The sequence below is a fragment of the Pelecanus crispus genome, chromosome 23 (assembly GCF_030463565.1).
Source record: "Pelecanus crispus isolate bPelCri1 chromosome 23, bPelCri1.pri, whole genome shotgun sequence".
NCBI lineage: Eukaryota > Metazoa > Chordata > Aves > Pelecaniformes > Pelecanidae > Pelecanus > Pelecanus crispus.
In genome coordinates this window covers 2,758,595-2,782,109 of record NC_134665.1, presented here as the reverse complement: position 1 = coordinate 2,782,109, position 23,515 = coordinate 2,758,595, and the positions used below count along the sequence as shown (strand labels likewise).

Genomic DNA, 23,515 nt, shown 5'->3' with positions numbered 1-23,515 from the left:
CTTAGGGTTAGGATTACTGTTAGGATCAGCTTTAGGGTTTAGGGTCAGCGTTAGGGTTAGGGTTAGGGTCAGGTTTAGGGTCAGCCTTAGTCTTAGTGTTACGGATAGGGGTAGTATTAGGGTTAGGGTCAGGTTTAGGGTCAGTGTTAGTCTTAGTGTTACTGATAGGGATAGTATTAGTTTTTAGGGTTAGGGTTAGGGTCAGGGTTTGGGCTTGGGCTTAGGGTGAGGGGTATGGGTAGAGTTTTAGAGTCCGGGGGTCGCCAGGTGGGCCAGGCCCCAGGCTGGGTGGGGGCTGCGGGGGCACGTGGCGGTGCCAGCCCCAGGCTTGCATGGAGCGGGGCCTGGCCCTGCCCGCACAGGGAGGACGGGGGGATGGGGCGGGGGGGCTGGCTCCAGAATAAAGTTTATTTCTTGTAGTGCCCAGCTCATTCTTGCTGCGGGGGCACCGGGGTGGGGGGTTCCTGGGGAGGGGGGTGCGGTGGGGCTGTAACACCCCAAGTCCTGGGGGGGGTCTTTGCTGCAGGGGGGCACCCCAGGACTCCCCCATCTGCCCTCCCAGGCTCTGGCCATCCCCAAAGGCTGGGCTGGGGCAGAACCCTTTGGGGTTCCCCCCAGCACCCCCAAAGCTCTGCCCCTCCCAGCCCCGACGCTGCGGTTGTGTCCCCCTACACCAGGGGCCTGCCCTGGCGTGCAGAGCCCCGATGCATTTGTAACACCCCAGCACAGGGTGTGGGGGCAGCCCTGGCCCCCCCGTGCTGGGCTGGGGGGCAGTGGGGGGTCAGGGGTGTCCCTGTCATTGTGCAGGGATGGGACCTGTTTGGTTTCCTTTTGTCCATACTTTTTTTTCCAGCAGCTGTCGGGTGAGGCCCACAACAGGACCCGGGGGCACCGGGGCACTGCACAGCACGGCCCTGCTTCCGTGGCACGGCGAGAGCTGGGGCAGGGTTAGGGTTAGGGTTAGGGTTAGGATTAGTGTTAGGTGTTGGGGTCAGGTTAAGGGTTAGCGTTAGGGTTGGAACTGCCAAGTGGGCAACACCTCTGAGTATGGGCAGACCCAACGGCCAGGCCCACAGTGGAGGCACCGTGGGGCTGTGTGAGCCCGCGGGTGAGTTCTGCCGGGAACGTACAGAGCACTCGTGCAACCTTCCCAGCAGATCAGCCTGGAGGGGCACCGGGATGGGGCCACTTGTGTTGCTCATGGCTGTGTGAGTGCTGCTGGTGGTGTGGGGGCTGTAACGGTGCTGTTGCCTGTTGGAGCTGCTCTGTGTAGGGTTGGGTTATTTCCATCTTTGTTTCCTTGCAGACGCCTGGATTTTGCCCCTTCCCTTTGGGTGACTCCAGCTTGGGCGATCTCTCCCTTTGTGGGGCTGCAGTCACTGCCCACCCCAGGCACACACTCTCCCTGGAGAAGCCCCAGTCTCTCCAGGCAGCTCCAGATTCCCCTCCTGGAGGATGTCTTCTTCCCTGTCACATGGGGACAGCCCTGGGTATGTACCTCAGCGACCATTCACCATCTCCACTGTCAGCACATACCAATGGGTGAGTGCACATTTCAACCCTTGGTCTCTAACTGCTACCAGTGTGACAATGAGCTTTCCTCTCCCAATTCCAAGGAGAAAAAGCCCCATTTGGGGTGAAATTCCTGGAGCCTGTTGTTAACATGAGCTCTGGGAGAAGACCCCACCCTTCATTTAGTTCACTAGGGAGATCCCATTTTATTACAGAGATGCTAGGAGAGCGTTAGCTCTATCCCAGAAACACTCACTTTTCTATCAGATCTATGTGAGAGAGAGCAGGTTTATTACTCAGTCAGCATCAGATGAATCCAAACATTTCTGTAGAGACATAATAAACACTAATAACCATACAGATAATGGTAACAAAATGGCTAAAACAAAAACCAACAGAGAGGCCTGCAATGGGACACCCTGAGAATCATTTGTGAACAGTACCGGAAAATATATCAGTGTTGAAAATCATCCATGAAATCACTTTCTTAATGGCCTCCTTGAGCTCCTGGTTCCTCATGCTGTAGATGAGGGGGTTCACTGCTGGAGGCACCACCGAGTACAGAACTGCCAGCACCAGGTCCAGGGGTGGGGAGGAGATGGAGGGGGGCTTCAGGTAGGTAACCATGGCAGTGCTGACAAACAGGGAGACCACGGCCAGGTGAGGGAGGCACGTGGAGAAGGCTTTGTGGCGTCCCTGCTCAGAGGGGATCTGCAGCACGGCCCTGAAGATCTGCACATAGGACACCACAATGAAAACAAAACATCCCAAAAAAAGAAAACAACCAACCACAACAAGTCCAACTTCCCTGAGGTAGTCATATGAGCAGGAGAGCTTGAGGATGTGGGGGATTTCACAGAAGAACTGGTCCAAGGCATTGCCATGGCAGAAGGGTATGGAAAATGTATTGATTGTGTGCAGCACAGCATAGAGTAACCCAGTGCCCCAGGCAGCTGCTGCCATGTGGACACAAGCTCTGCTACCCAGCAGGGTCCCGTAGTGCAGGGGTTCGCAGATGGCAACGTAGTGGTCGTAGGCCATGATGGTGAGAAGACAATACTCTGCTGAGATGAAAAAGACAACCAGAAAGAGTTGGGCAGCACATCCCAAGTAGGAGATGGCCCTGGTACCCCACAGGGAATTGGCCATGGCTTTAGGGACAGCGGTGGAGATGGATCCCAGGTTGAGGAGGGAGAGGTTGAGGAGGAAGAAGTACATGGGGGTGTGGAGGCGGTGGTTGCAGGCTATGGCGGTGATGATGAGGCCGTTGGCCAGGAGGGCAGCCAGGTAGATGCCCAGGAAGAGCCAGAAGTGCAGGAGCTGCAGCTCCCGTGTGTCTGTGAATGCCAGGAGGAGGAACTCAGTGATGGAGCTGCTGTTGGACATCTGCTGCCTCTGGGCATGGGGACTGTCCAAGAGGGAAAAGACGGTGACAGGAGAGAATTCTCTGAGCAGAATCAAAGCCATTTCTGATAGAACCTCCCCCCCAAAACTGCCTCTCTCTGTTCAGGAGGTCCTTTGGCAGGTCCTGTTCACGAGCCCTGGTTGGTGCTGGCTGAGGGTGCCCCAGGGAGCAGGGGCTCTGCTGTGGGCTCTGCAGGACTCAGTCCTGCCCTACAGCAGTAGGTAAAGAGGAACACGGGGTCATGTCTGATTAAAACCACTTGTGATATCAAAGAGATTTTCAGCATTATTGTTCCAGATTCACCCGGGTGCAGAGCGGAGCTGTGGGGATTTTGTTTTGTCTCTTCTGCTCTGGTTGCCCCACCACAGCTGAGGAGTGTTTCTACTGCAGAAACCCCTGGCATTCCTGCTGCCCTGCAAGGGAAACCGTGTGGGTCCTGAGAGGCCAGGGGAGGGTCCCTTAGTGCCGAGTGAGGACAGCCGCTCTGTGCATCAGCCCTGATCTCAGCTCCCTGTGCTGGCAGCTCTTTCAGCGGCACGACTATCGCCCTCGGCTCTTCCCCCAAAAGAACCAGGACACTGCTGGGAGCAGAGGAATCCCGTTTCCAAGGGCAGATGGCCAAGGCCCTCAGCTCATCTCCTGGTACCTGCGGAGGATCTCAGCTCTGCCCTGCCGAGCAGGGACGCAGAGGGCTCATTACAGCTGCCGGCATGCAGCCGCCCAGCAGCATTTCAAGGGCCTTAGCACCCCGCTGGCTTCTCCATGGGGCTCCTGCGCAACAGAGAGAGGCCATGGGAGAGCTGTGCCCTGCGGGAGGGCAGCCTGCAGCCCAGCAGCACCTCCCAAGGAAAGACTCACCTCTCCTCAATTCCTTACGTCCTGAAGAGAGGGTGAGATCCCTGCCAGCCGCACACACTGCAGCACCCAGAGCCCCGAAGGTTAACAGGGGGCGAGTTGGGTGCTTTTCCTCCATGGACACAGGTGCATGACAGCGCTGGTGTCTGAGCTGCACTTGAATCCTCACCCCCACACCCCAGTGAGTGTGACAGTCAGAACTGTAAGGGCAGCAGGGAGAAGAGGAGGAGATGCCAAATGAGGCCTTGCAAGGGAGGCAGGGGAGGGAGGCACAGTCACACACTTGAGTGTTTCTCCTCTTTGGTGGTCAGGCTGCTGCAAGGGCAACTCCTGAGCATGTCCCCATGATAGGAAGGGCAGGGGCTGTGCTGTGTGAGTGAGGAGAGCAGGGGCTTGCTCCCGGGAAAGCGCCTGCACTGCAGGGGATGGCAGGGAGATGCGTGAATGCCTCCTGCCACGGCATTTCTGCCAGCAGGTCTCTCTGCCTCCCTGCCCACCTCTCTGCTGCCTGCAGCTCTTCTTGGCCAGGACCTGTTTCTCTCTCCCCACGTCTCCTCCCTCTTCATGCTCACAGAGCCCGTCCCACGCGCTGTGTGCTCAGCTCTGCCCTGCACACCCCTCCTGGCAGCAGGGCACTGCCCAGGGACATCTCTGGGGGTGTGCAGGGACCAAGGAGCAGCTCAGACAAGTCCTGATGAGAACTGGGCTCTCACTGCCTACTCCAGAGCACAGAAATACATTCCCATCTCCCACTGCCCACACAGCCAACTGAGAAGAGAAAAAGGACAAATTTCTACCCTTTCAGGTAATCCCCTACCTTGACATCCATCTTTAAACTGACCTTCTGCAAATATCCTGCAGGTGATGTAGGAGTCTGAGCAGCCCTGACCCATGCTGAACACTCTGGACAGCAGAAGGACCCAGCCTTGCTGGGGGTCCCTCCTACCACCCTCAGCTTCTCCCTGCAGCACTGTGGAGAGCTGCTTGGGCAGGCTGAGAGCTGACCCTGGCAGGCGGCAGAGTCCCTGCCCCGGCACACAGCACCCTGGGGTGCAGGGACCCTGCTCGCAAGGACAGCCCTGGGCACCCCTGGCTGCACACCTCTCTTCAAAACCCTGGAGCCATCCCTTGCAGAAGGCAGCCGTCATGCCCTGTCCTGATGGTACAGCAGGGAAGCCCTGCTCTGCAGCACCTCCTCCTCCTCTGCACTAGAGAAACCCTGAGAGTCCTCCTGAAAGGTCGTATTTGCTGTGGCATGTACCAGCGTTTGGATATCCCTCCAGGAACACCACCTGTGTTTCCCTACACCCAGAGTCTTACCATGCAGAGGGCAGTGAAGATCTCTCCCGCAGTGAGCTCTCAGCACCCTCCCACCCCACACTGCCTTTAACCCCTGTCTGCCTCCCTCCTCTCCCCTCCCTGCCTGCAGGCACTGCCCTCAGCCCTGCTGCGCTTGGCACAGGAGCTGCTCCTGGGCAGAGCTGTCTCTCTGCAGCGCTGCCCACTTGCCAGGAGCTGCCTGCGTCCCAGCAGCCCGGCCCAGCTCAGCAGCACAGCACCAGCCCAAGGCAGCCCTTGCTCTGCCCCTCTGGGCTGCCTTGTGTTGTCCCTGGGGCTGCAGGGGAACCTGCTGTGACACAGCCTGAAGCCATCACTGATGCTCCCTCCTGCAGCTGGGGAGAGACTCTTACTTCCAGCAGTGTAATTTCTCTTACAAGAGAAAGATTTAGGTCCAAGAATCACCTTTTCTCAGTGCATCTTTAGGGAGCACTACCCAGGCAGTGACAGGCAGGGATCTCCTTTAGCCCTCCCGAGGGAAGGAATTCACGCCCTGTTGTGAGTGTTTAGTCCTGGGGCTGCAAGGGCTCTCAGCTCCCTCCCATGCCTGCCACAAACCCACAGGAGGGGGGATTCCTCCTGCCTCACTTCAGGTGGGCACAACATGGGTACCTGCGTGGGAGCTCCTTGTCTCAGCTCCCATGGCGATAATGGAGATGGAGGCCAGGAGGGAGCTGTTCAGGCACAAACACCTGGCGACATTTGGGCTTCAGGAGGTGGCCCCAGACACTTGCAGGTGACTGCAGGCTCTAAGGGAGCAGCTCACAGAGTGTGGTGGTTTAACCCTGGGCAGCAACTAAGCACCACACAGATGCTCGCTCACTCCCCATGCCCGGTGGGATGGGGAGAGATTTGGAAGGTTAAAAGTGAGAAGACTCGTGCGTTGAGATAAGAACAATTTAATAATTGAAATAAATTAAGTAAAATAGTCGTAGCGGTATTAATAATAATAACAACATATAACCCTGTGTACCCGTGCTGCAGCCACATGCCATCCACATGACTGAAAGGGTCTCTCCTCTTTGCTCGCCAGCTCGTCCAGCTTCAAGTTCACTCGTGAATTGCACACACACAGCGCTCCAGCAGTACCTGGCCCTGGACACTCGGTGTTTCCAGCTGCTGGGTCCCCATGCCCTGTGCTCCCTTCTGCCACTGCTAGCAGCCAGGCCTCTGCACCCACCCCCGCACCGGGTACACAGAGTGGGGCCACGCACAAAAGGATTTGGAATCGCCCTCCAAAAGAAGGTCGGACGGGCTGTGGGGATTAGGTGCAGGGCTCAGTCAAACCAGCAAACCAAGCAGCAGCTGGATCCTTGATCCCCACTTCTCTCCTTTTTCCATGCTTGTACATCCCCTCAGCTTCCTTGGCTCCTGCCTTTCTGCGCCCGTGTCCCCTCCCAAACAACGCACCTACCCCTGCTTATTTTTCCCCCTTCCTCCCACGTTTGCCACACCTGGGAACAGATGTGGTGTTTCAGGTGCTGTTAGCTAGGTCTTCTTGGACTTCCATGCCATTACTGATGGGGTTTCCTGGGTACTGCTGTCCCTGCCAGATTCCTCTCCCCAAAAAGACCCCAACTCCTCCTTCAATTTGCTGTCCAGCGTGGCCACCTCTCACATCCATCCCCCTTAACCACCTGCAAAATCTGGGGCTGCAACAGCAGAGTATCCACAGGAGACAAGCTGTCTGCTCTAAGGCCGCTTTCTGTCTGCTCTGAGCAGATACTGGGCACCACCTTCAGGTCCATTCCAAAATCCAAAGCAGCCTTGAGCCAGTTGGTTTGGGGCCCAGCTCTGGTGCCCATGAAGCCATGCTACGCCTCAAGGGCCCTGAGAGCAGCTCTTCCACTTTCAGGCAGAGCCTGCCCTGCCATCCTAGGGACCAGGCTGCACTCGGCTGGGTGCCTCAGCTCTATCCCCACAAGCCAGGGTGGCAGCAGGAAGCTCCCGCACCTTGCACGCCCTTTGAGGCTGCCATTCTTCAAGCCACTGCTCTCTGCCCTCCAGGGACCCAGCCCTGCTCAGCAAATGCAACGCACGTGCCTGGCTCCCGCTTTTCTCCCGGGACTGCCCTGCACTCCAGCATGTGAGCAGCTGTAGCTGACACCCAGCTGCCCCACCAAGTCTCACTGATACCAATGATATCCTAGCTCTGGGAACGGACCCAGGCTTCCAGTTCAGCTTGGTTGTTTCTCACACTGCCTGCCCTGGGGTACAAGCATTTCAGATATGCTCCTGAGCCCTCCCTGCTCCCAGGAGCAGGGTAAATGTTTCCATCCTCAGGCGATGTATGCAACTTGGATACAACCCAAAGATAATAATGCAGAAGAATTGGGAAAAAAAAAAACCAGAAGAAGAAAAGACAAACCCCAAAACCCAGAACTGACAGTCAATGTATTAACTCCCACTTCCAACAGAAGACTAAACAGAAACGAACACAGAGCAAGTGGGAAAGGGGACAGAAAATAGCAGGAAAAGGCTAATCTCACTGCTGCAGTGCTGCATATAAATTCCAGTGGTTTCCTAAAACCCAATGGCTTGGCTAAACTCAAAGTTCAGCCAGGAAGGATCACAGCTGTGCTTGACTGCACTAAAACAATGGGCATGACTCTGCATTTCTGCAGCCTCTAAGGACAAACACCAACCAGAGATCCCTGCACTTACTGAAATAGTCATACTAAACCAAAAAGGATCCACTTGCTTGCTTTGGCTGCAGGAACAGCAGGACAGCAGCACAAATTTGCAAGTGTAGAATGACAGCGAACATAAGAACAAGACAATGAAGAAATACACAAAGCATAAGATTTTGTGCGTCTTCTTTTCAAAAAAGTCTCACTCATTTTAGTTTTGCTGCTTTACTGTGCAACAAGAATTGGCAAGCTTTCCAGTGATTTATTCCTGCCACACACAGATCCAGGTTCTGCTTCGAAGTTCATACAGGGATATGCGTATGAAAAAAAAAAGAAACCAAACCAAAACCAAGACCAAACCCCCTCTCTGTAGACCAAGGCCTGAGGTAGCTTTAAGAATGCAGCTCATTGTGCCTCCAAGCCCAGAAGCACCTGAGGCTGCAGAGCTTTTACAGGGGGAGGGAGAGAGGACTTGTGAAGAGAGATGCAAGGCTTCCACCCTGCCGACAGCCACCCACAGCCCAACTCAGGGACAGTCAGAGCAAACAAGAAGGGAATGGGTTTGCTTTCTCTTTCATTTACTTGAATTACTTCTAACCAACTCTAAGTCTTCCCTCCCACTCCAGGATTTTTCCTTTGGTTTGATTTTTTTTTTTTTGAGACTTCTCTGTTCCCTTATGGTAAGATGCTACTTAGAAATGTAATACAGACATGCCAGGGAATAGACGAGGCTAAAAGAATCTTAACTTTATTTATGAACATGAGATTTGTGTTTATACACATGCTAGTAAACAAAGAGAAAAATAGCCATGCGATTGTCCATGTTCCAGAATGGCTTCTGCAACGCCCCCGTTCCCCCCCACCCCCTGCCTCCAAAAGGTACTCCCCTTCTATCTTCCCAAAGTGGAAACTACTCTTTACAGGAAAATATCAAAATATTCTCAGCCTTTTAAGATGAAAACATTTCAACACTCTTGGCCTTTGGCTACTCCTTCTTTGCTTTTTTTACAGGAGGTTCCAATTGAGCAGATTTTTCAAGACTGGTGTCCATCTTCTGGGAAGCTTTAGATGCTTTTGTTATATTGTTGTTCTTTGGAGGAAAAGCCACTTCTACTTTCTGCTTTGCCTTTTCAATTTTTGCTTTTGGCTTATCCTTCTCTCTTTTCTCCTTTTCAGACCCCAGTTTGAAAGTGCTATAATCTGCTGGTCTAGGCTCATCTCTTACAGGGGTGGCATCATCTCTGCTTGGGAGCATGAACAGAGAGCCCCTTGTAACAGAACAGCCCTTGTAAAACTTTTCATACCATTCTCGATAGTTCCTTTCCCATGCGCTGTATCTTTCCTGCTCAAAAGGATCTCTGACGTCAGCAGATCTGCCATAGTGAACCTTCATATCATAGGGTGGAACTTGTGTGTGTCTGTTAAAAGGCTGCCTTTCTTCCTCCCCTTGAGGTATAGTCTGTTTCATGGGACACTGGCCTCTAAATACTGGTGATCTTGGCCGTGATTTGGATCTTCTGTATGGGGGTGACCTTGACCTTGACTGGTGATAACCATGTGCCCTTGACCTAGACCGAGAGTTACGGCTCTTCCCTTTGCCTCTTCTTCGATTCGGCGGCGACCGCGAGTAGGAGTGAGAATGGGAACGACCAAATCTTCGAGAGTAGGAATGGGAAGAACCAGCTCTTGACTTGGAATAGGTATATGACCTTCTAGAGTAAGATGAAGCATTACGGGGAGACTTGGACCTTAAAAAAGCACCACACAAAAAAAAAATACTGAAGGTAATTCAAAACAGTCACTCTCACCAATTTTTTTTGTCCCAATTTTGTGTTTGGTTTTTTTTTTTTTCCATATGCTTATGGCAAAGCTGCTTTCAGCTGCTGACATGATGCTACTGCAAAGTCAAGAGCTTGATAAGAGTTTCTGCTTACAAGGCAGAACAGCTGCTGCTTTGCTCGTGTGAAAACATCCAGGAAGGGTAACTCTATTTCCACTCACTCCTATCTCATGAACCACCACAGCTGTTGATTGATTTCAGGTGGTGCATACTGGCACGGGAAGCGGCACATTTTTCACTCCTCCACGACTACATGCAGTGCAATCTTTTTTTTGCAGTAAGATGCAAAAAGAGCAAATCTTAACAGCTCCCATGCAGTACCAAACATCAAGAAAACATGATTTAGCCTCAAGAGAGCTCAATTTTAAAATGCCAGCTGAGTCTACTTAACTTCACTCCTTATTTGGCAAGTTGTACAGGATGCAAAATACTTGTACTGCAATCCTACCTACAGGACTATTTCATCAGCACTTCTAGCCGGATGTCCTAGCAACATTTGGCACCTACCTCTAGCTCTAACCAAGGACAGTGACTACATTTCAAGACAAGTCAAATCTAAAAGCTTCTGAACTCAGCCGCTAGCAATGTCACTCAATGCCATTACAAATATGTACCAAAAGGAAGGACTCACTTGGCACTGCAATAATAGATAAAACAGACTCCTCCCTCTCCAACTGAGAGAAAGCATCCTGGCTATTTGAGATGGCTGAATTGAAAGAAATTCAACGTTGTCATAAAATAACAGCGTTGACTTTTCCAACAATTTGCTCCATCAGTATCATCTAAGTTATTTAAAAAAGAATGTTGGAGGCTGTTTACTATTGGGAAATCAATTTCTTCAGCCGTATTCAGGCAGTGATCAAAAGGGTGGCTTTCTATTTGATCCTTTAATTATATTTAAGTTTTATAGGTAATTATGGTTTCCTCAAAAAAGCATTCATTTTTCAGAGTCCTCTTTTCCATCCTCTACTGGAGTTTTGTTTTCAATAACCTTACTGCAAGCCCAGATCCCCTTTGTTAAAGCCCCAACTCAAATTTCAAAATTAATTACCATGTGTATTCTCCCTCCACTGCTATCTATGCATATTCACTTCATTAGAAATCAGCTGTTGTATAAGTTATGTGTTATGGCCTCGTTTAGCAGGTTACAAGTAGGCATCTATTGAATTTCTGTAGAATACTCACAGTTCCCAGCCCGCTCTGCCACCTGCTGAGCGAATTGTTCTGGCTCTCACTGGATGACCTACTGGAGTGGGGAGGCAAAAAAGAAAAAAAAAAATCCCATTCAGCTGGTCTGAAGATAATTGTTTTCAGGAAATCCTGAAGTTCTAGTTACTTACCAGCTGTGGGTATTGGTTGTCCTTGGGGGCCCACAACACTTGCTACTGCTGGCTGCCTTTGAACAGGAACCTGGTAGCCCTTGTGCATAAATGCAAACAGTTGGAAAATAAGCTCTATGAAAAGTAAGAATCAGCACATATGCTGAAATAAAACTTACCTTCTCTTCCAACAGATTGCTGATTGACAGAGGGGAAGGTTTAGACAGTTGAGCAGCACTCACCAGAGCAGCAGGAGGTGTGACAGGCAGGAGTGGTGGTGGTGGTGGTGGTGGCTGCTGCTGCTGTTGCTGCTGAATTTGTGTATGGAGCCTTTTTGTGTAGCCAGTTCCATTTTTGAAGTTGTTCACAGCCTAGAGGCAGAAAAACATTGACAAAAAGGTAATATGAAACTTCAGGAGATACACAAACAAAAGCCTCCACAGAGTAAAATTGCTTTTGTGTTCTTATAAATGCTATCAACCGTAAAATAAATCGCCATACAGATAGATGAACACATCCCATTAGACACTGATATTACTGACTGGTGACTCAGAGTATCTGTATTTAAAGTACTTCAGTGTTAACACCAAATCTGAAAGCGAGGCAATCATCTTAAACAAAAGTGTGACCTGAATGTGCCAGGCTGTAAGCTTCTGTAACAACAGATCATGGATTTCAGAAGTAAATTTGGCCTTGTTCCATTTAGCCTTGCTTAAAGGAGATGTAAATTAGTATTTGCTTCCCTTTCACCTTTTCACAAACAGACTTGTCTTACAAACAGTTTACGTAAAAGGCATCATGGCACCTGGCGTAGGAACTTGTTGGCAATTAAAGAATCAGGCGAAACGTCTGTCTGGTGGCACGTTGGGCAGGTATGCTCCTCAGATTCCAGCAACGCTGTTCTAATGCCTGTGAATAATTAGAACCATCAAAACAGGTTTTAGCCAAAGTGAGGACATTTGTTGGCTTCTAATCAATTCTCAAAACACGTCTATGATTAATGGGTGAATGTGGTCTGGAATTGAGAGCATGAAGCTATAAAAGTTCAATAGTGTCACAAATGTCTCGTATGCAGCACACAACCGTACAGCTTTGATATTTCACTACTGTCACACCTGAAGATGTAGAGTAGGCTGTGTCCTGATGTTCCCACGAGTCTTTTTTCCACTCTCTAGTACAGCGAGAAGTCACCAACCTCCAGGTTAATGAATAAAACACGTCTCAAAAAACCATTAGTAGGTCTGAGTTCTGAAGGTTTTAACCAGCTCTCCCATGGAGAAGAATGTGGATTAAATGCCTAACTCTCCCTTTGTTGCAGAGCACAGTCAGGCACCAGAGCTGGCTGTATAATTTTGTATGAGGGAAAGGGCTGTGGACAAACCAAATGCATTCCATATCCAATACTGTAATCACCTGCACAGTGATGCACTCTTCTCATACTCGTCCTTTCCCATGTAAAGAGGACTTAACTAGATAGGTAAAAAGGGAAAAAAGCTTTCTGCCTTTTTTTTCCCCATTATACGAGAAGCATTCTTTCCTGTTCAGCATCTACTTAAGTGTTAAATAGAGCATGTAAGAAAGTAATTTTGTTATCTCCTACTTCTGCTTTCAGAAGATCAGATGTGATGTTTTGCATGAACAGACAGGGCAGTAACACTTACATTCGTCACAGTAACTGTTCCCACAGCAGGGAATAACAGCTGCATCTGTCATTAGATCTTTACAGATGAGACACAACAACTCCTCTGGAACAGGATCAGCTGAGGAGGAGGAGGAGGACGGCTCTGCTGGTAGGAAGGGAGGCTTTTCCTTCTTGCCTCTAGCATAAGCTTCCCTGGAGGCGGGGTGGGGAAGGAAAAAGGAAAGAGTTAAAGATGGGTAAAGGGAAACTTTTCCAAGCTTTGCATTTTACCAAAGGAAGAGAATAGATGGAATCCTTCTCACTCCCCATTAGCCTTCTAACATGTAGGCATTTCGTTTGAACTACTTTTCTGTAGCCACAGCACTAAAAGAGGGAGGGGCGGAAGAATTTTCCTTCTGCAGAACTCTCCCATTCATTGGATCAACTCAGAAACCAGCTCAGACTGGAAAAATAATTCCTTGACACCCAGAAATAAGGTGAAATGAATCCCACCTCTCCTTTGCCAGAGGGTAAGTGTAAATTGCAGGCTCAGGGTAAAGTTAGTCTCTGAGTAATTACGTTTGATTCATGGAGGAAGCCTGTGTTACAGCTTCTACAAAAGGAGATCCACAACAGAAAAACACAAGTGCTACCAAGTGCATTTGAAAGCAGCCACTCTTGTCAGCACACAGTAGTCTTTTCTTAGTTTATAGCCACAGGAAAACTTCAGTCTGTTTCACACATGGGATTGGATAAAAGTCAGGGGGGCAGGAAAGCTCAGTCCAACAGCTCTTTGTTACATTTTGCAGGAAGCCTTTGAAGCATAACCCAGAAGCAAAATGAGCGTTCACAGAGACCGACTCCGCTGTAAACACTACTGAAACGTTTTGCAGAAATACAGATTCTTAGCATACCGCAAGTTTCACCAACTTGCAGGGGCTGGAACAGAAGGACCGCCCTATTTTAATGGTAGAAAGTATCACAGATTTTAAGGGTAAACTACAATGACAATGCTTCCTCCCCCGTAATTCCAGATGCTGGCCAACTTGGTTGCATTGCCATGCAAACATTTACCCATGGTTTCTCTTATTACCTTTGTGGTCAGTCCAATTAATTCCCTACTTACGCATTAATAGCTGGTATTGCGTATTTTCCACTTTTCGTCAGCATAGCACCCTTGGTGTTGGGATCTTCCACCTCCACCATGAAACTCCTGGGAATTCCTGTGCTCTTTTTAATTCTGGGAACAGACTGAAATTGTTTGTCCTGTTAAGGAAAGAAATGCAGACATATCTCATCTCAGGACCCACACTTCAAATGACATTTCAAGGACTATTTGAAGCAGCAAAAGCCTTTAGTGCTCTCCTTGTACCCAGCGTAAGGGTTGCTCAACTAAAATACTTCTTTTCCTAAAAGAACAGAGCCAGGACGTTCAAAAGGCTTGAGCAGTGTTTTCAACTCATTTGACATTCTTTGGCTTAACTTCAGGTTCCTGAAGGGGGAAATACCCCTGCGCTCGCCATCCACTCGGAGAAGAGACACAAACCCGCTCCTCCTCCCCAGCACAGTTCAGCGCGAGAGCTCAGTTCGCTGCTCTGAATCACTCGCTGGGGAAACTTGTGTTCACCATCTCTAGATGAAGGCTGAATTCAGACCTCATGAATACGCATTCAGTGACGAACGTTCACTGGCATGAATACTCAACCAGAGGCTTGTGTACCTAAAACACGCACTTAGTCACAAGATGGGGTCAACAGAAACATCTTGGGTTTAGACGGAATCCTGAAAGCTGTCTACAACCAGTCATTAAAAAGAGCTAAAACCAGAAACATTTCCAGTGATATTGAAATATACAAAAATGTGTGTGAAAGTCCACAGAGAAGGGTCTATGGACATATTTAATGTCTATGACCTTGAGAAAAGCCAATTTTACATTTGTAATTGCAGGTTTCCCTGGAAGTCTGAAGGGCTTTGCAACACTGCCAGGTAACCTCTGCGTTTCACCCCAAGACAAACAATTCTTAATAGGAGCGTTTCTGTATTGTTACGTGACTGCCAAGGTAAAAACAATGACAAACTACCAAACACCAGCAGTCCCCCACAATCTTACCCCATGTGTTGGGCAGTTCTTCCTATAGTGGCCAGGTTTTCCACAACGGAAGCAAGTGTAAGATGGTGGAGGTGGACCCAAGGCTTTCTTCAGGTAACTGAAAGATTTTGGGGAAAGAAAGAAAAAGGTATGCAAAGGTGTCTCTCTTGTTCCAACAAGCATCCTTTCAGCTTTTCCATCATCTTCAAAGAACAGATCCGACATCAGCAACACTCACTTGGATGGATCATATTCCTGGCAAGACTGTATCATCATCGCTGTTATTTTATCTTCCTCGGAAGCATCGGCTTCAGCCAGATTGGCAGTCTGTTTAACAGGTCAGGATTTGACACACGCATGAGAAACACAGTGAAGCCCCCACGGCCAAAGACCACAGCACTCACCCAGTCCCGTCAAGAGCAGCACAACGCCAGCTGAGGCTGCACCAAAACAGCTACTCATATAAAACAGAGTTGTGCTGAAGATGTTCTGGGGAGTCCTTACGCCCTTACGTGGGGGTTGGGTGCCTGGTAACCTGCTTGACAAGAGCATTCCTGGGCACCCAAAACCTTGGGCTCTGTCTGCACCTTACATAAAGGCTTGTGGAACCAGTCCCACTTTCTTCCACGTGGACTCAAGCTCTGCGTAGAAACAATTACACTGTCCAGTGTTTTTGAACTGATATTAAGCTCCAGACTATTTGAAGGAGAAGATCTCTGCTGTACATTTAACTGAGAAAGATGTATGCCACTATCATGATTTACCCTTTGCAGCCTGAAAAGGGCACTCAACTTAGCAGTCAGGGAAGTTGGTTTCTGCTTGCTGAAACTGAGCTTCGGACACAGAAGCATGAAAAGGAATCAAGCTTTTTAGAATCCCTCAGCAAGACAAAGGATTCTTTTCAGTAGAAATGTCACCATCATGTGCTGTAGGCAGTCCAAACTGCATGTTCCCCCCTACTAACTTCTTCATAAACCTTACGCACAACTACGTCTTCAAATTCTTGAAGCCAGCTGCTTTTGTTTAACCAGTATTTGGTCAGATTTTTTTATTGCACGCTAGTCCAGACATAAGCAGGGACAAAGGGAGGGACTGTAAATGACTTGGACCTTCAAGCACCTATCTTTCAGATCAACAGCGCATGTTTTTGCTTTTAGATGCATTCATTCACAAAAGCAACCATCTAGTTTCAGTATTTTATTAAATGGTTGTTTCATATAGACAGTTTTTTTCTCAACTGTAACATCATTCACATCAACATCTGTCAAGTCATTCATATAGACAGTTTTTTCTCAACTGTAACATCATCCAGATCAACACCTATGAAGTCACTGCCATTAACATTTACAGACAACTTTACAGATACTTGACTAGTTTGTTTGAACCCAAACGGTTTACAGAACACTTCCAAAACACAAAATAACGCATCCTAGGAATAGACCAAAACTCAAATATGGCATTTAATACATAGGAATAACAAACCGGAAAACTTTTTACAACACATTGCCTCCATGCTAAGCCAGTCTGCACTCAGGAAGTCAGCGCAAGTAACAGTTCTGAGCTGCTTTATGTTATTTTCCTGTATTTTTCTTTAAATGTTCTCAAAAGCTGAAATGTCTACACCACTTGGACAATTTTTCACATTTCAGGGGAAAACTTCACATGAGTTTACAGAATCAAGGACACATTTAGGCACAGCACTAATGGAGTCCAATTTCTTCTGGTGGATACCTTCCAAACTAATTTTTTTTTTTTTTTTTTTTTTTGGCCAAAGGTACACAGTGTAATTTCTGCAGTGAGTGAGGGAAGAAGTTAGGAGTGGGAAGAGATTTCTCTTTCTTGGAAATGAACTCCAGCCTTTATTTTCAGAAGAAAGAAGCAGATCCTCTGCACTAGGCCCGGCCTTCTCTCATCTTTGTCACTCGAAAGACCACTCATTCCATTGGCTAGCACTACGCCTTTGCACAACGTGCAATCACTAGTGCAACCACCAGGCAAAGCTACACATTGTTGAGCACAGAACGCAAGCAGTTCCACAGCAAAACACGGCACTGCAACAGTTTCAGAAGGTCACATCTGCTAATATGCCACACGTACACATTGGCATATTCCTATAAACAGTCAGGTACATTTACACAATTGACGCAGCCTGCGCTCAAACAAATTAGATTGTGCTGTGCACTGTAGATGTACTACGATGTATGAAACTCTGCAGCATTCACAGAACGGAACTGTAACTATCGTGACTAGAAACTCAAAAATAGCCACGCAATCGTCCATGTTCCAGAAACGCTTCTCGTTTGGCTGTTGCAACCCGCCCTGAAATGTCCATAACTTACAGACCATATAATTCTTCTCTGAAAGTTGTGTTAGTTTCCAACACAACATGAATGAAACGTATGAAAAACGGTAAACAGCTTCTGCAGTGCTGCTTCTTTGTGTCTTGAAGGTGAGTAATATGGCAACATTACGTTGAGGCTGATAAGGTACTCCCCTTCTATCTTCCCAGACTGGCAACTACTCTTTACAGGACAGTATCAAAATACGCACATATTTTACAGTTAAAATAAATACTTTTAAATTAGTAAAATCTAAATTAAAGTTCTGTTCACATTACAAGAGTTATCCAGCTATAGATCACCGTATAAGATTTAAAAATACAAAGCAAACACTTTTGGTTTTAAGCATTTGACAAGAATATATCTAGATATACCTTAATGAGCTGGGCCAGAGAAATAGATCCAGAAGAGTCATTGATCTGTGCACAAAACATTAAACACATATTCAAGTTCTACAATCAAAACACAGCAATAGTTCACCTCTACTGCAGTCTGAAAGGCTGCACCATATCCTCTGAGTGTCACTGAAAGAGGCATTTCCAACCCAGTGTAATCGGCATTTGTTCAAAAAAGCGTCCAAACCTGTGACAGCTCCAGAGTGCCTCTGTGGTTAATGAGAAGAAACCAAACTCACCAAACCCGCCTGAGATCAACTTACTGCTCCAGACTATCTCAGAGAGGGACCCTTGTCAAATGCTCACAACTGCTTAAGAGTCACAGGGGTAAGGAAGCTGCCAATTTGCAGCTAAAAAGGGATTTCTGAGAATAAATTGCAGCCACACTCCTCCCTCCCAGCTCCCTACGGAACAGCTTGCAGGAATGAAGTCCTCAGGCCACTGGTTTGTAATGGACTGCTGTGTTTGTTGAGAACTAAGACTGGAGGGCACTTTTTCCACAAGGAAAAAGGGGAACTCTTCGCTTGCTCCTTTTCCAGTGTACTCAATTCTGTTACGCCACAAGCAGCAGTGAAGCTCACACCAGTAAAACCTTAGCAGAAAGACACTCGAATCACTGCTTATTATGCCTGAAGTTGTTCAAAAGCATAGAGTAACATTTCACAATGTAAACTGAACGGCTCTCCTCAAGGGGTCACTAACTGGATCAGAAGAGAGATTAAAAGCCTTCCGTGGAAAACGCTCTTGTCCTTTAGTGCCTAATGCAGTGGAAGAATTCAAGGCAGCAGTTTTTAGCAGACTCTGGGAAAAAAGATCTCTACATGCAGAAAAAGATTCCTCACTCCAGTTCATCATTCCTTCTCCATATGTTTAGCATCATATGGTGGTACACTAAAGACAGGCTTAACCTCTGCGAAATTGAAGCAGCATCCAACCCTGAAGTCACCCAGCTCCAAAAGCATACTGCAGGCAGAGTTTAGGACAAATGACAGGGATTTCACCCACAAATGCACCAGGCTCTAAACTTGTGCCAACATTTGTACACTGGGGTTTAGGTATTTCCATTTGCAGACAAACTATTCAACTAAACTGCTTTATCCGAGAAAGTGGAAAGATCAAATGCAGAACTTGACAATAGCACTTTGTGTAGCAACGATGTTTAAATTCACAGCAAGCTATGAAAGACATTTATGCACTCAGAGGGGCCCAAGCAATATCACTTCAATCATTCAGTTTTAGGAACAAATACCCAGGTATTTAAGGACATGGAAAGGAATCATTTAGCTGCACAGAACTGTCCTCAAAATGTATGGGATATGTGACTTATCATATTTGTTTGAACCCCCAAATCAGAACTAAGGAACAGTACCAAGCTGAACAATAATGGATTTTCAAAAAACATTAGGCAAAAAAAAAAAGACTTTCAATACAAAAGCTAAGTAATACAATGTGAAAATGGCAAAAAATGCACTCCAGACAATTTGCGTTGCAAGGAACAAAAGCACACAACAACCGATACAAACATACACACTACGATGCTGAATCAAATACATTCTATTTACAACATATACTATGTTCTACTGGAAAACAGATTAAGTTACTGTTTGGAAAATTTATACCAGGCTACATTGTGTAGAATTAAGTGCAGTGTGCAGAAAAAAGTGTCAGATTGTGTTTTTACGTACTGGTTTTGATGGTCCACTCACTGGCTCCGTTCGACTTCTGGAAGAGAAATGGAGGTGATCAGAACTTAAAATAGAGCCCGTACCTCCTGAAGATGAGGAAGTACAAGGAAATACTTGTAGATTACCACACAGTGGTTTCTTCGTGCATTTCCCTTCAAGAACAAACTGCAAGGCGAGTAACACATTTTCAAGGCCTCTCCACCATCACAGCATGCATTCATCATTCCCAAACATTAACCACTCTACCAGCAGTTTCTGCAATGTTTCCAGCTGGAGGAATCAAAAGCTAATCTGCACGGCTAATTTTCAACGTTACAACAGCAGTGCCATTCTTTCCTTGTCCCCACACACAGGGATTTAGTTGAGCTTTGATGCCAGCAGCATCTGTCCTCTCACTTTAGGGCAGCATTACAATACCAGGAGAGGGTGCCACCCAACCAGAAACGGAGGATGCATTCACAAGGCAGCACTGAGCATCCATCCTTCAATTAACCCCCAAAACAAGGCCATGTTTATAAGCACAACGCCGTGGCGTCCAGAATTACTCAGTAGTGCCTGAAAGCACTGCAACAACTGCTGCAGTAATGTGCCCAAAGTTTACATGCAGAGCCACACAAATTCAGGGTTTTTTTGCTTGCAAGTGCTTCATGGGCACCAGGATGCTGCTGTACTGTCTGTTCGAGACACACTGTAACTCATCAGTATACTTTATTTATGGGGAACCCACATCAGAAGGACATGGCAAAACCACAAGCTAATAACACCTACTAACTGTGGTGGAGAGGTCTATCTTTAAGAAGGCTGGAAAACGTGACCATTCAAACAGTGCTAATGCAGCTGATACACAACTGGACTGTGTGAATACAGAAATGACAGCAATGATGCTGTAGGCAGGATGGCATTTGAGTGGCTGTCATTTTAATCAATACACCCAGTTATCTGCCCTCCTTAAATCTTGGGAATACAGAACTAAAACCTGGAGCACAGATGTCAGCTTAGGGTAAAAACAGATGTAGAAAGAGAACTAGCAACAGTTGGCAATGTGCTAAACTGCTTCCTGCGTTTCAGGTTTGGAAAGGATTAACTATTCTTTCACTCTACTCGCACTAAAGGCAATACACTTTGGGACAGTGTTCTTTTTCTCTTGCCTGAAACGGACGCTGTCTTTAGGAAACTGATACAAATCCCTTATGAATGGAACTTCTTGTTTGCATGGTTCGCCAGCTGGCAACCCTTGCTCTTTCCTCTACAGCTAGGATGCAAAACCCCAGACCTGGGGCATAAGAATACCTGCCATATCCCACCCTCCCTCCCCCAAAGGCAAGAAAGAGTCAAACCCCAACAATCAGACTCTTCTGACATGGGAACAAATTCTCAGTTCACACTACAGTGCATATCTCTCTTCACTATAAAAGCAATAGAAGCAAGAAGATTTAATAATGACCACTCAGGTAGAGGAAACAGCACCTACAACTTGGGTCTCAGCAAAATCAAGCCCAAGAAGAAGCCCAAGAGAATCATCTTAAAAGTTACCATTGCTCCAGTTCAAACCCCATGTCCCAGTCGACTTTGGGACAGATACATTACAATCTACCTCATGACAACCAAAATTAACAGCACCTTTAACAACAAAGATGCAATCGGAATGCCTCTGTAAACTAATATCCACAAAACCAGCTAACACACTGAAAGCCCTAACAAAGGGTACAATGCTGTATGGATACTTACACAACATAGGTTTTGCTGGTGCCTTTGACTCCTCCAGCAGGGATTCTTCGAACGATCACTGATGAGTTCTTTGGAATCAGCGCATTAGCATCTGTGTATTCTGAAAACAACACAAATACAGAACAAAACAGTATTCAGTTTGTAAGAATGTCTATTACTATGTAATGACATAGCACTTCAGGCAATCCCTTCACAGGGATGAAAGCAAAGCTTTCTATGTAACACTGCGCTTTTATCGTCTCAACACACTAACGGGACATTCCTAGAAGTCTTCAGGTTTGATAATCACACACAAGCAGCAAAATCTTTTCCATTCATTTAAAACAGTTTGAATGCCAGCAGCACACTGGTCTCCAAGGTCACTCAGGACTGACAGAACACAGAAGACAGCCTGCCATCTGCACTAAGACCAGGTCAGGTCCCAGCTGGGTTTGTTGTTTGGTTGTTGGTTTGTTGTCTCTTGCCTGAGAAGCAGAATAGCACATGCTCCAAGGGGTTGGAGTCAGAATGTTACAGGGCAGGAAAGAGCACTCAGGAATCCTGAGCTCTGCAGTTCACAGTTCTTCCACAACATTGTGAGAACATCCATTCTAAAAGACAGGTCAAGAAGTTCAGATCAAATTAAGAGGAGGCGGCAAGTTGAAATGCATCATTCCTGAGTGCAGGCTTTTTGAAGGGAATTCTGCCTTTATAGAACATGCCTCTAGAGGAAGCATGGAAGAGGACACCCCTGCCCCCCCGACATTTAAAATAGGTCTCAACCATCCAGTTTGCCTGTCCAGATCTTCAAAAGAGTCCATCATATCATTTTTTTCCACTGACATTTAAAATCATGTTTACTTCTAGTGAGTTTAAGCATCTACATCTGATGAATAAAAACTGAAATTCATGGTTATGCATTTCAAGCAAAAATACTCAAAACGTTTCTTCTCCTGGGGATAAGAATTGGGCTCCATCACATTTAGGACCATCCATCAGTCTGGTTTTAAGGCTCTGTTTGACACAGACCCAACCATTCCAGTAGTGACGCCAGCCAGTTGGCCACTCAGCCTGCTGGCATGTGTGAAGCTGACAGTACCTTAGCAACCCAAGACAACATTCACAGACCCTTCTGCAGCAAAGCCCTTCAGGCAAAGTAGCCATTTTTCAAAAGCTCTTGACAATTTCATTCAACAGTAGTAGAAAACTACAAGACTCCTGAAATGGATCTCTACCTACGCGTGCCATGCAATCCAATGGCATTCCTAGGACCCCTAACAGTGTGCTCTTAAGTCTCTTCACAGACATTCTCCTGAACACAGTTTAAATATCTTGTCGTGGTTTAACCCCAGTTGGCAACTAAGCACCACACAGCCACTTGCTCACCCTCCCCCCACACCCCGTGGGGATGGGGGAGAGAATTGGGGGGGAAAAAAGGTAAAAACCATGGGTTGAGATAACGGCAGTTTAATAGGACAGCAGAGGAAGAGAAATAGTAATACCGCTTCTACTAATGATAAAAGAACATACAAAGCACAAAGTGATGCACAACGCAGTTGCTCACCACCTGACGACCGATGCCCAGCCCGTCCCCAAGCAGCGATCGCTGCCCCCCAGCCAACTCCCCCCACTTTCTATACTGAGCATGACGCCCTATGGTATGGAACAGCCCTCCGGCCAGTTTGGGTCAGCTCTCCCGGCTCTGCCCCCTCACAGCTTCCTCTGCACCTGGCAGAGCATGGGAAGCGGAAAAGTCCCTGACTGCCACAAACACTCCTGAGCAACAACTACAACATCAGTGTGCTATCAACATTATTCTCATGCTAAATCCAAACCACAGCACCACACCAGCTACTAGGGAGAAAACCAACTCTGGCCCAGACAAAACCAGGACACATCTGCAGATAAACAGGCAGCTTTAGGTGCCCAAGGCCCCGCGCCCACCACCCCCACGCACCTTCGCTGGTCTGGGCGTTGCTGATCTGCAGGTCGCAGTTGGCCGCCTTCAGCTTCTCGCGGCCCATGATCTGGCGCTTGAGGTCGCAGAGGGGGATGTGGAGGCCGCTGAAGGTGACCGTATCATAGCTCAGCTTGGAGGAGAACTTGTAGTGGACGCACGACATGCTCCTCCTCGCAGCCCGGCCGGGCGGCCACACGATGGGGAGAGGCCCCCGCGGCCCCGGCTCCTCCTCCGCTCCCTCTCTCGCACGCAGCGCTCCCAGGCCCGACCGCTCGCTACGGCCACTCGGGCGCCCGGCCTCAGCGTTCCGCCCAGGGCTTTCCTGGACGACAAGTGCACGGGCTGCCGCCAGCCCCTCACCTCACCCAGCGCATTATGACAAAAGGCGCGCGTCATGGGGGCACGGCGGCCCCGCCCTCTTCCTCCTAACCCCGAGCTCTCCCTAAAGGCAATCGCCATTCCTCCACACATTCCTCCAAACCTTCCCATCTACCACATCCACTGAGCGGGCAAGGGAGATTCTCCAGAAGCCCTTACGTGAAACCCATTCAAACGCATCACGCTGGCCATTTCTTCCTGGAGGGAGTTCATCCGGCCCTGCACACTGCCAGACAACATGGATGTTCACAGAGAGATTCACTTGCTGTTCTGCAGGAAGCCACAATCAAAGTAATGGTAATGGTACTTGGCTGCCACTACGGGCCTAGAGGATCCTGATGCTCTGAGCCATCTCCTCTGGGTCCCAGCCTTACTGGTTTACCTGAACAGCCCAATCCGGCACATGCTAACCCTTGCACAGGAAATCATTTGCATCATTCAG

General features: G+C 48.0%; 3 protein-coding genes across 3 annotated transcripts; all 3 read right to left on the bottom strand.

Annotated features, from left to right (window-relative positions):
• Positions 1–1,938: 1,938 nt before the first annotated feature.
• LOC142595882 (olfactory receptor 14C36-like) lies at positions 1,939–2,898 on the bottom strand. The gene has a single exon (XM_075724732.1). It carries the CDS (start codon positions 2,896–2,898, stop codon positions 1,939–1,941), a length of 960 nt encoding a protein of 319 aa, XP_075580847.1.
• A 5,827-nt stretch (positions 2,899–8,725) lies between these two features.
• On the bottom strand, positions 8,726–15,886 carry LOC142595840 (E3 ubiquitin-protein ligase RBBP6-like). Its single transcript, XM_075724685.1, has 13 exons — positions 15,848–15,886; positions 15,122–15,340; positions 14,848–14,936; positions 14,631–14,727; positions 13,922–13,929; positions 13,647–13,760; positions 12,561–12,733; positions 11,705–11,808; positions 11,079–11,210; positions 10,921–10,999; positions 10,766–10,823; positions 8,966–9,488; positions 8,726–8,830 (listed from the first exon to the last, which is right to left on the bottom strand). The coding sequence occupies exons 1-13, from the start codon at positions 15,884–15,886 to the stop codon at positions 8,726–8,728; spliced, it is 1,740 nt and encodes a 579-aa protein (XP_075580800.1).
• Positions 15,887–19,007: 3,121 nt separating this feature from the next.
• On the bottom strand, positions 19,008–22,858 carry LOC142595883 (E3 ubiquitin-protein ligase RBBP6-like). Its single transcript, XM_075724733.1, has 3 exons — positions 22,693–22,858; positions 20,757–20,856; positions 19,008–19,065 (listed from the first exon to the last, which is right to left on the bottom strand). The coding sequence occupies exons 1-3, from the start codon at positions 22,856–22,858 to the stop codon at positions 19,008–19,010; spliced, it is 324 nt and encodes a 107-aa protein (XP_075580848.1).
• Between the last annotated feature and the right edge of the window lie 657 nt (positions 22,859–23,515).